This window comes from Natrix helvetica (genome assembly GCF_964273705.1).
Source record: "Natrix helvetica genome assembly, chromosome: 2".
Taxonomy (NCBI): Eukaryota; Metazoa; Chordata; class Lepidosauria; order Squamata; family Natricidae; genus Natrix; species Natrix helvetica.
The window spans coordinates 248,105,329-248,118,209 of NC_138552.1; the positions used below are offsets into that span (position 1 = coordinate 248,105,329).

General features: G+C 35.0%; 1 protein-coding gene across 1 annotated transcript in view; it reads left to right on the forward strand.

The window, feature by feature from the left end:
* The window catches only part of MTA3 (metastasis associated 1 family member 3), a 138,143-nt gene extending 125,464 nt beyond the window's left edge, over positions 1–12,679 (forward strand). The window contains exon 19 of the mRNA XM_081942716.1: positions 12,450–12,679. Coding sequence (XP_081798842.1) covers positions 12,450–12,600 — 151 coding nt within the window. The 3' untranslated portion in view covers positions 12,601–12,679. The remainder of the gene's footprint in view (positions 1–12,449) is intronic.
* The last annotated feature ends 202 nt before the right edge of the window (positions 12,680–12,881 follow it).

The following is a 12,881-nucleotide window of genomic DNA, read 5'->3' on the forward strand; positions in this document are numbered from 1 at the left end:
TGTGTTATATTGAGGTTATGTTACTAACACACATAGCATGCAAAAGACAGATTTTCTACTGTAATATTTATTTTTATTCATGTACATCTGCCTCATTGACTGTGGCCTGTTGGATACCAAAAGCCATGTATATTTCACACGTTATGTATTACTTCACAAAGCAATACTGCACTATCAATCTTTATCCCACAAACATGATTAAAAGCAAAAATAAAGCCTCCCCCAAATTCTATACAAAAAGAGAACAAAATTGCAGGTGTGATATGAAAGTAGGTTTGGTGGAAATCCAGTTTCTTTCAAGTATTACCTTCTCAGAACAAACGTAGAGAGATAGAATGAAAATTGCAATATTAATTCAAAAATAAAATAGATTATAAAGAAATTCCCATAAGAGCTTGGCTGTAACAGAGGTGGATTGCTCCTGGTTTGGCCTGGATAAGGCAAACTAGCAAAGGCAGTGGTGGGAGGCTCTGCCCACTGCTTTTGTGCATGCACAAAAGCATCGCGCACGTGCAAAACCGAACCAGTAGTTTAAAAAATGGAAATCTACCACTGGGCTGTAAGCATTAGGTACATTTTAATTTGTTTTTTTTTTAAATGTCTCTGTTTTATGATATTACTTTTTAGGAATTATACAATAAATTTGAAGGGCATATTTATGAAGTCATATTTAGAGTTCCCAAGGAAGGTTTTGATTGAAATGTATTGGAGATTATATAAAATATTTATTTTATAAAGAACTGCATATTTTTTCCCCATGTCATTTTGTTAAACATTCAAATACTCACTGTAGGTTTATCACAATAGCAACATTCCAGAAGTTATCTTTTGATCATAAAAAGCACTGAAATAAAAGTAATAATATTTCTTGGAATATATTCAGGGGCAGAAAGATTCTTATGTCGAAGAATTTACTTTATATTATTTTGGGAAAAAATATGTCCATAACTCTGTAAGTAGTGATAATTCATATTAAAATTATGAATCCAATTACAGGCCTAAGAAAGGGTCTGATCTCACAGAGACTAGAAGATATTGAACTTACTGTGTATGCCCACACATCAGAATAAGCAACCTGTTGATCTCCAGCTGATTGGACTCCCAAGTTCAATAGTCCATGTCCATTTCTCACACATTCTGAAAATCCCCTAAAGAATGCCAAAATACTACTCCTGTAAATTATGGCAGAAGTTTCAATCATGTTAGCCTGCTTATAATTTTATACATCTCTTTAAGCATCCCAAACTTATATCCATGTATGCCTAAAGAAACTTATTTCTCCTTCTCTCTCCATTACATTCAAACTAGGATTTGCTTGCATTCTCCTCACACAGGTTTCTAAGTCTTGAAAAAATTAACTGTTACTTGCATTCATCACTTTGCATGACTTTAGTGAAAAAGGTGTCCATCATCCCACCATTAATTCTGATTAACGTTTAAGGGCATTCAAAATTTATGTGTGCTTTTTGAGGAGCAGAAGTATGGATTGATCATGTATGAAAGTGAGCAAATGCAGAAACAAATGTAGCTCATTCAACTCTGTTAAGTGAACATTGTTAAGAACAAGTGGAACATTTTATTCACTGTTGTTTTTAATGATGTAAAATCATTAAATTGCAAAATGGGGCACAAATATATGAAATAATATATTTTCCAACTTTCCGACATTTCTCTCTCGTACGAAGGTTTTTTTTTAAAAAAAATCAGTTGAATGTACTCTCTCTGGTTTGGTAGATCTTTTGAGCTGCTCTGTTCAGCATGTTCCTTCTGATCTGAGCCCATCATATATCAAATCAGGAACACTGCTGAGATTCTGAACTTTATCAAGTGGACAGAGCTCAATCCATGAATTCTTCTACAGTCTTCATGTGTTCTTAAGAAAATGCTTGAAGACAGCCACGTGTACTATTAGATGCATCGTTCTAAATATTTTTTCAGTTTTAATCAATGTTATGCACACAATTAGCACAGTACTGTATAAATCCAATGGTTATTTCGGTAGACTTTCCTTCAATGGGCCAATAAAAAATTGCCTAGAACAACTTTTGAATGACTCAATGCTTGTTTCATTTCAGTGCGGAAGCAGTTAGAAATCTTCTCACGGTAAGTGTCAACTCTATTGTGAACATATTCACCATAGCGCCAGCATGATCTTCCGTTAGATATAAGTCTGCTGATCATACCTTTTGATGTTAGTAAGAGTGGACATAATGATATCACATTAGAGAAACACTTAATATAAAATAGCTTTTGTTCTTAAAAATAGCTTTTGTCTCCAAATTATTGCCTTCTCAGTATATAATTCTACTTTATAGTCTTTACTGTTCTACCTTTATCTACAACATTTGATCCTCACTCCTTGCAAAGGATTCTTTTAAGGAATCCTTTGAAGTATTACTTAATCTTGCTGTAGTTATTCTTGACCTTTGCGGGGGGGGGGGAGGGATATTGCTATCATTTTAGTAGGAAATGAGATTCATCTGCATTTGATATTATGATGTTTGCAGTAGTTTCCTCATCCATAGATCAGAATTTTATAATCTACAGCCCTAAACTAACTATTCTGGAAATAAATCCTACTAATTTCAGTGAAGCTTGTATTTCTGAAAAGAAACCTATATAGAATTGCATATCAAGACCCTAACTCTCAGTTTCATTAGTCTTCAGCAGTACAGACAGTGAAAGAAAATATTGTATCACATTAACCTTACTTCAAATTCATTGGTATTTGTTAAATAATGCCTTTGAAAACACACTGTGTATGGTTCTGTGAGTGCATATCCAGATGCCCAAATTTGTGTGTCTCTCAAGAACCAGAAATATCCAGAATTATTTAATAAGATAACCAGAGCTGCAAAGATTATATTCACTTATGCATGCAAAAAATTCCAATATTTTTCCTCCTCAAAAAGGAGCATTCAAGTTAGAAATGTCATTCAAATATTGGAGAGGAAAATTCAGAATTAAGATGGAAAAATAACCTTTCCTTTCCTTTTCCAAGAGTGTCCATCTGTATAGCCCTGCTTCACTGAGAAGCTTTAGAATAAGTAAGTGTGCAACTTACTGTTACTGCACTTTCAAATCTATCTACCCTAAATTTTCCCCTCATTAAGTGAACATACAGTACTTCTAGTGACATTGATTAAAATTGTAGCACTTCCTTTCTTCAAATGCTTGCCATTTTCTATATATGGGCTCATTCATTTAGTTATTTCACCATGAAAAATATTGGAGGAATCTGTATTATCCTGATAGTAGACTGTGTCTTTAGTCTGAAAGATTCAAATATTTAGTCTGGTAAGAAAACAATCAGATAATTTCATTTATTTATATCCTCAGTGCTTGTACTGCTTCAAAGCATCAGTCTTTTAAAAGGGATATGTGGGGGGGAAACCCATTCTTTTTAAGGTTTTAAAACCATGCCAGTAATTTTGTGGCAGCATTGGGTTTTGTGAACCTAGTTGTTTTGCAGTCAGGCAATATTTGCAGTGCCAAAAAACAAAGGCAAAACACACATGTACACAAAGCTGTAATAAAATACCAAGAAACTAGATGATAAACTGTGTCAGAGTGAACCTAACAAACTACACAATAAATCTCAAGTGAAATTTGGCACATACAATAATGGAGGAAGAGACCATTTATATATTAACTGAAGTCATCCAAGGTGTCTCACATTTTGCAGCTGCAATTTATGAAAAAAAAAACGAAATTAATAAGAGAGTAATGAAGAATGCCTCTTTTGAGTCATGTTCAATTCTAGATGATTTCAGGGAAGTGTTCATGCAGTTTTCCTGGCAACAATTCAGAAGGGATTTGCCACTGCTGTCTTCCTGGATATTTTCAGACTTCCTGATGTAGCCTGGAGCCCAAAGATTCCTTTGTATTTTTCAGGTCAAATTTTAAACAGTTCCAGGTTTGCCTAGTTCTGAACCCAAGCAAGGATTTCCTCCATTGTCTTTATAATTTTATTCTGCAAAATATTTTAAAGAATGTTATCTTTTTTCTGTGCAGAAGATAGCTCTGATAGTTAAAAATAAGTCTGAAATAATAAAGCGAAGAGGGAAATATGCTTTTCTCAATGCCCTCCATACAGGTATCCCTAAATCCCTCATTGATTCTTCAAGCTTTTTCCCTTAATCACTCTATGCTATTATTCATATTATTTACTATTTCCCTAATCCATGAAAGTAAAAAAGAAAGGGGCAGAAGAAACTATGGATTCACTTATATAGTTATTGTATTTCTGGATTTTCTATGCAGTGCCTGCCCTAAGATTCCTGGGAAAGCTACTTTATTCATGATATATTTTTGTATAGTAAATAATACATACTTAAGAGTTTGGGATCATTGTCTGGAAAACATAGTGTTCTTCCATGTCATAAAGATTCACAATATAAAGCATTGTGGGGTTGAAAAAAATATTTAAAAGGGTTAACAAGCTTATTAGGTTCACTGAACCCCCTCATCCTCTTCCTTGTTATTCACCTTTGTCCTGCAGATTCATTGAGACCAGTAAATAACAAGAAATAACCTCATCACTTCACTGGCTTATGTCCTTTGGCCCTTGATTCAGTGTCACACTGGAACAACTTGACTTATATAATAAACTTATATTTTATGAATAAAAAGTCAGGTAAATGCTTTACATTTGATTCTTGATTCTAAATAGATTGCAGTACCTCTTCTATTTTTGTTTATTTATTTTTGATGCTATCAACTCGTTGTTGACTACTGGCAACTGCCTGGACTAGTCTCTGTAGTTTTCATGGCAAGATTTTTCAGAAATTGTTTGCCATTGCCTGCTTCCTAGGGCTCAGAGAATGTGACCAGTGTAAGAGCACCCAGTTGGCTTTGTGCCTAATTTGGGACTAGAACTCACTGTTTCCTAGGTTCTATCTTAGTGCCTTAGTGACTACTACACCAAACTGGCTATATCTCTTTTACAGCTCTCTGGAGTTCAGAATTGAATTTAATACAGATTGTCCTGTAGAGCCTACTAGTATAAAAATTAATTGTGCAAGGGGCATCCACAGGTTGTATATGTGGGTTTGTGTATCAAATAGTCATGATGATGATCATGGCCACATATAGAGAGTAAAGAGGATTACCTTGACAGAGAAAGGGAAGATCCATTATAAAAACAACCAAAATGAAACATAACTTGAATCTAAAGGATGGACGGTGATTACAAAAAGACCTCAAATAGAAACCCCTCCTCCCTAATTCATATCAATATAAGAGAAAGCAAGGAGAGGAAGCACCATCAGGCTTTCAAGATTATGTTACTATAACCAATTCAAATAAAAATTATCTTTAGTCATCTCTGGAGCCTATTTCTTGGTGTAGTCTCCTTCTTAGGGCTGGCATCATGTAATCAAAGTCCCACCTCTTTTGTACAGGCCTCAAATAATATGGGCATCATTTTGACCACACAGTCATGGCCACCAACATGACTTGTTTTTAAACTCCTTCCTGAAGCTACCCTTGATTTGATAAGAATTTTAAGAGTCACATTTCATCATTCCAGAATACAAAATGTATCCATTGTTCCTTGTTGTGAAGACTTTAAATAATACTCTTCTTTCTTCCTTATGCATTATTACAGCATAACTAATGGGCATGGCAGTTGTGGGAGACAACGACACAGGTTTATGTATTAAGGAGCCTATGGAGGAAGTAGTGACATATAGAAAATAAGTAGTTTTTAGTTTAAAGCTTTATACAAGAGTGCTTTAATTCACAGGAGAGATCTCTGTTTAGCTGTAGCTTCAGCTAGAGTGGGCCAAAGGAATTAAGGAGTTTATTTCATTACAACAGTCTAGCAACCAGGGAACCAATGGAGAAAGGATAGAGTCCTATAGAGGAACAGGACATTTTTAAATTTCAGAAGTTGTAGAGACCATAAGAAGTTCAGAGGCTCAAATGATACATGATCAAAAATGAAGGATAAGATAAAGACTTAAGGAACAAAATTAGCTATTTTGTGCAAAGCTGGGTCAAACTTTTTGGCATAGACTTTTCTTTCAGTATTTGGAAAAGATTAAAATACAATACAAACATATTTATGCTAAAAAAAAAAAAACACCCGCATATTCCTCCCTGTCCACTGCTTAAAAAAATTGTCACATTTATTTAATTAATTTACATACTGCTAAAACAATTTCCAAAGAAAGAACAGTCAGTTTTTAAATTGTTATAATAGCAATTTTCCAATATTTTACTAGATTTGTTGAAGATCATCAAAGAGAGAAAAATATTCCTTGCTAATAATGAAGTGGCTGTTCACCTATTTATATTAGCTTATTGTGATACTTAAAATTATGTTTGGCAATGGAGCTAGTCTCCTGTGTGTTTGCTTGCTCTTGAATATCATAAATTGCAAACTATTCAGGTTGTCAACTCTAATAATATCACAATGGAACAAATAATGCCCGCAAGGAATTTGCTTTTGTATTCCAATTCCTTCCGTGTTAAAATCATGTTTACACCACACTGCAAGAATGAAATAGTATCAAGAATTTATGGGACAGCATGAAATGTGTGCCTAGCAACATCTCTTAGATTGTCCCAGATTTCAAGATGCTTTACAGATTTGCAGGTAGAATAACGGTCCCTGGAGTTCAGAATGTCATTCAGTGTTAAACAGAAGATTCTAGCAGCAAACTAATGAACTGTTTACGTCTTAAAATTTCACAGGATCTAAAGCTGGGCAAGGCCATCAATCAATCTGAGATTGCCATCTCCAAATAGGTTTGATAAAAATTCCCTGGTGAGCCACTGTCAAACGTAATATATAATACTGAGCTAAATGGACCAGAAGATGGTTCAGATTCCTACATCATGTTTTCTAGTCATTTCTAGGTTGCATATAGAGCCTTGTGTCTGTTTTGAGGCCTCAGTCCAGAGCTGCAGAAACAGGTTGATCAAATCGAGTCACTTTGGGGGTAGTCCAATCCATTTTGATGCTTGGATTTACTTCTTATTTTGCTTATTTGGAGAATTGTCTCACCATTACTATTAAACTTCTCTCTCCTTCCATCTTGGTGCCTGATTATATGCATGGGTCTCTAGTTAATAATATCCAGAGGTGGGTGGCTCTTGTGCACGTTCCCGTTCACATGCAATGCTTTGTGCATTTGCAGTAGCGTCTGGGTGGGTGGGCGGAACCTCCCGCCGCCGCTACTACTGGTTCAGCCGATCCAGGCCAAACCAGCAGCAACCCACCTCTGATAGTATCTGAAAAAGAAAGGATAAGTATGGTAACTGTGATAGGAAAAGAACAGCCAAAATGGACATTGCAATTCACACCAGGCTAACTTTCTAGCATTTCAAGCCAAAAAGGAAAAATATGGCAGCTGGCAAAATTGTGTTTTGCTATCTTTTGTTAAGAATTTGTATTGAAATGTATGAATCGTTTTGTAAATGGGATAAAATGTAAAACCTATTTCATTCTTCAGTACAAGGTATTTGGGATTTTCAATGTGACAAAAAGCAAAGCTGATAATTATTCTCACTTGTTTTTGGCTCATTTATTTGTAGGGCTTATGTGTTGTTCTAATCCAAAAGGATTCTGAGGGATTACACTACTCTCTTGCAGTAAGAAAGTTAATAATACAAATAAACTAGCATAACAATGTAGTTACAATTGCTCTTACAAATCCTTGGGGATCTGAGGAACAATCAAGCACCAAGAAAAAATTCATGATCCAGGCACATTACCCATAGCAGCATTACTCCTATTGTTCCTTTAAAAATCCAGATTTAAATATATTTCCTAAAATTTAGCAAGATGGAAGCTAATCTGATTTCAGAAAGTAGATTTTTCCAAAGGGAGGGGGACGAACTTTTAACCACAATCCTATAGTTCCTTAAAGAATAAGAATAATTCCCATTAAGACCCAAAATGGATCATACTGATTAGTAAACATGCATAGGAGTGTACTATTGATTTCTAATAACTAGCTATATGATATTATGTCATATAAATCGATTACACTTTCTATATATTCCTCTTGCATAATGAATATATATGTTGTTGTAAAAAATGCTTGTTGCTCTAGTTTCTGTATAGCAATATGCAGAAATAGCAATAGATATTATTAGTTTTACAGCCCTCTCTAAGTGGTTTACGGAGTCAGTATATTGTCCCCAATAATTTGGGTCCTCGTCTTACCAACCTTGGAAGGATGGAAGGCTAAGAATTCCATGGCACTTATAATATAATGAGGACCCAAATTGTTGGGGGCAATATGCTGACTCTGTAAACCACTTAAGAGAGGGCTGTAAAGCACTGTGAAGCGGTATATAAGTCCTCTGCTCTACATACTTCAGGAATTCTCAAAACAACAAGATGGAGCAACATGTAATCCCCCTATTCAAAAATGGCTTCTCATAAGAGCACCAAATAATATGTGTTATTCTTAACGGTATTGAATTAATGGACACTGTAAATTTTAAAAAAGGATAAAGAGACAGGAAATTGAACTTCCAAGATTGGGGACCTGTGCTGTCCCCAATTATTGCCTTTTTGATAAAAATATATTTCAAAGAGAAAATGAGCTAGGCTCTTTATCTTTCTTTTTCCTGGTCATTCTAAACTATAACAATACTTCGTCAAGCTGTCTAATCACAAAGTGTATGTTCAATATAAGTAGGGAATCCTACCATCCTATAGATAATCATCTTCTGTTAATGAAAATCGAATTTAAAGAGCTCAAAAATATATGCACGCAGGCCAGGGATGTCTACACTGTTTGGTCAAGAAAGTCACAATAGTACCACAACAGTGTGATTTAAACTGTGCGACATGTACAAAAATGGGCAAAATTTTAATTGTACCATCATGGTGCTTGCAAGTATACTCACCCACACATTTCATAGGCTTGATAGATCATACTTACATTGAACCAAATCACAATTTAGAGTGGACTAAAAGCACATTAGCGTCTAGGAATACAGCATTTTCTGGATAATTTCTATAATACTTTTATGGTGGCTTAGTTCCTATCTGGCTTCCAAGCTGCCTTATTAAATATAATGAACAAACTGAATAAGGATACAACAACTGTAGTATCAAGAAAATAGGCTGGCTGCAGGAGGGGGAAGAAAATTCTCTTTTAGTTCTTTCAACATACATACATACATACATACATACATACATACATACATACATACATACATACATACATACATACGAAGACTGAACATTGCAGGAGTGGAGAAGAGTGGGTGGCATAGCTTGGCACATTTTTGTTAATGTAAAAAAAATCACATATATGCATTAGCTTTCCATTTTTATCTGGCTCATTTATGTTCAAATATTACTGAAAATACTTCCTCTGTAGATTTATGAATGCTTGTGACAGAATTACTCGCGACAGTATCAAGCTTGTAAGTATAGACAGAATAGTATGTGGATTAGATGGAACAATAGACAATTTAAGTACTAGATCCAATCTGATCAATTTAAGATCAATTTAAGAACTATTCAGAGCAGGGGTATCTGCAGGATGTGATTAAAAAAAATAATGATGGAGATCATGTCAGTACAATTAAAATCTGTTTTTGTGTATCAATGGATTAAAAATGCATGGAATTTAGATGATACCATTATAGGTGTCATCTTGACTTCTTTGACCATTTCCTGCAAACACCCCTGTCTCACAGAATACCCATTAGTATTTCTTCTTCAAAAAATAGCAAGATTACTAGAGAGATGCTGAAGGGTTGGAATGTCAGATTAATATTCCTCCATTTAAAAAAAAATAATAATTTAAATGAGCAGATAGAGTCAATGCTGATCAAACAGACAGATGGTATAAATTAGGTGAGGTACCTAATACTCTAGACCAGTGTGGCCAACCTTAGCATCTTTCAAATATGTGTATTTCAACTCTCAGAATTCCCCAGCCAGCTCCTAGGAAAGAAGCGAAAAGAAAATAATAGAGCATAGAACACGGAGAAAATGCAAGATCTACTAGTCTCCCACAAGACCATATTCCAATGTATGTAAGGAGGCTGAGTAATGCCTGAATTGGAGGTGTAGTTCAGGCACTATGCAGGCAGCTGTTTCTGTATAAAATAAATGTGTGGTCTCCTGCAGCCAAATCATTGCCAGAGTTTAGTATGAGGAATATTCTCACTGCGGCACCTGACAGGAAATAGGAACCTGGCAAAAACCTGCCCCCGATCACTTTATCAATGAGATTGTGAATGAGGGATGGAATATCTATTTGTACAGTGAGGCTCAGATCAGGAAAACACTAAAAGTTGGAAAAGCTAAATTTAGTGAATGCTGAGAAGGATAGAGGCTGCATCATGTGGAGTTGAACTTAAGAAATGATGAGGCAGGTATTTTCATGTTGTAGTTAGTAAAATATATTGAGTGTAGAAGTGTAAGTGGCCCACTAAAAGCTTTATTTATCGAAGTTTTATTTAGCAACTTCAATAAATGAAACCATAAATCAGGTTATATATACAGAAAGTATTAATGTCCCACCTCACTTAAATAGGAAGACGGACTATAACATGCACAATCTTGTGCAGGCTGAACACAGAATACTCCCATGATATTTCTTCATCACAATGATGGCACTGTTTGAACAACATACTTAACTCAAATCATATCTCTTCATTGGTGAGTTTAGCAGAGTATAATTGCATTAATTGGATAAAGAGCTGCCATCTGGGAGATGCATAATCCCTGCTCATATCCTATCATGTCTGGGCACCAGGAAGATACCAGCAAGTCTCAGTTGTATCTCTAGCTTCTTCTTTGATGGCTAGATGAACAGCAGTCTGGTGGACTGACCTTACAGTGACTGGAGAGTATGTTCTCTGCTGCCAGCCCTTGCTACTGAATTCTGTAGTGAAGTAATGTTGTTGGTTTTTTTTAGCATTTCTGTATTTCCAAGTAGCTCTGTATTGCCATATATCTCTATACCTTTTTCTTGTAGGATTGCCTGAGCTAGACTTGTAAACTGCCTCACAGTTGGACTTTATTCTTCATCTGACAAAGATGCTTTTTGCTCATTTAAATTATTTATGTTTCCAATTATTGTTGTTTTTCTTTTTGTTTGTTTTCATTGTTAGCCACCCAGAGTCATGTATGTGAGATTGGTGGTCACATCAATTTATTAAATAAAATAATAGTAAACTTGGAAAGCGTAGTTTACAATAAGACGGTCCCAGTTAAAGTTAATACTCACCCTCTCCATGGTCTGGGTTTTGGTTTACTTAACATACATACGAGTCCAGAATTTGACACAATAACTTATTGTACCAATCCAACCAGGCGTGCATATAATGGCAGAATTTGTACTTTCTGAACAAAAGTAAAATTTGATTTTGCCTGACGAGTGAAAATAGCCAGTGTGTTTGTTTAACAAACTATGGTTAAAACAATCAATGGTATAGATGGATGATGAATTCATTCATAGGGGAATCTTCTAAATTTTATTTCAAATTTTAAACAGAGTTCAACTGTAATTGTATGTGGTTGACTACTTGAAATTGGGCATGAGTAATGGGTATTTTCTCAAATTTTGTGATATTAATATGATGCAATTTAACAATTAGATATCCAATTTTAGGTTTTTTTAATGTATTCTTATATCCAACATAGGTGTGGGTTAGGCATTGATTTGAAACTGTATCATATTTACTGTTTTGTAAATACTGGGATATTTAAAACATGTCACATTATTTATATGATTTCAACTTTTTTCTTCCAAAAGCATTCCTCAAAAAGTTAGTTTCCTTACATATTTTGAGATTTTGGTTTTAGTTAATTAATTAACTTAATTAATTCAGTTAATTCTGACAACAGATACAATTATGTCCATGGGAAATTTCAATCATTTGGGGACCTTCCATGCCAATTGAAAGTATGATGATGTTATGGAAGCATTATACTTTATTGCAAACTCAAATATCATAACATTATTATAGCTAGTTTTCTTATAAATCTTATAAATCCAAGAAAAGCCCTGCTGGACCTAACATAATACCTGTCTAATTCAGTCTTTTGTTTCCATTGTGGGCCAACTAGATATAGAAGTTTATCTGAATAAAAGTAGCATCTTCCTGCTTGTGGTCTTCAGTAATAAATTCAGCAGCATAACAGGTGCAATACTTATAGTAACACATACTAATCCTAACTACTAGCCATAGTAGCTTGTGCTTATCAGTGCTTATCCTATTACCATGAATTGAGCCAAACTTCGGTAAATGAACATGTCTTTCTGGGAATAAACCCTCTGAATCCAATTGGGCTTCGTGCTGCATAGAAACATACAGGACTTCACTATCAGTCAATTTCCTTTATAATATGTTTCCTCTGACCCTTCCATCAATTATTAACATTCCTCTACAGACATAAGGATGATGTGATTATTCTTAAATAAATGACTTATCCCTCCCTTTGTCTATTTTCTTTTTCCCTACAGAAAACGTCGTAGGCAGTTTACGCGATCACAGCTGAAAAGAGCTTGTAGAATGCCGTGCACTTTAATTCTGAGGAAGGCAAAGTCCCTTATGACTCACAAAGAGACTCAAGAGAATTTGAGCAGTCACTCACAGATGAAGACACAACAGTGAAACTTTTTCTTTTGTGTTTATTTTTAAAAGCTCGGCCAACCAACCCCCCCTCCCCCATAATGAAACATTTTTGGAAGCTGGGCAGAAGCCTGTTGTTTTCTGTGTTCTTACATCACTAGGACAATTGAGGGCAGGTCTGGGGCTTATTTTACTAAGGAAGAAAACTCAGATTGGAGTCTTGCCCTAAATGTAAAAACAATTTTGCGATAAAGCAAACAAGGATATTGAATGATTTACCTAAATGTCTCTTCAGTGCGCTAATAATTGTAGCCTCTTTTCAT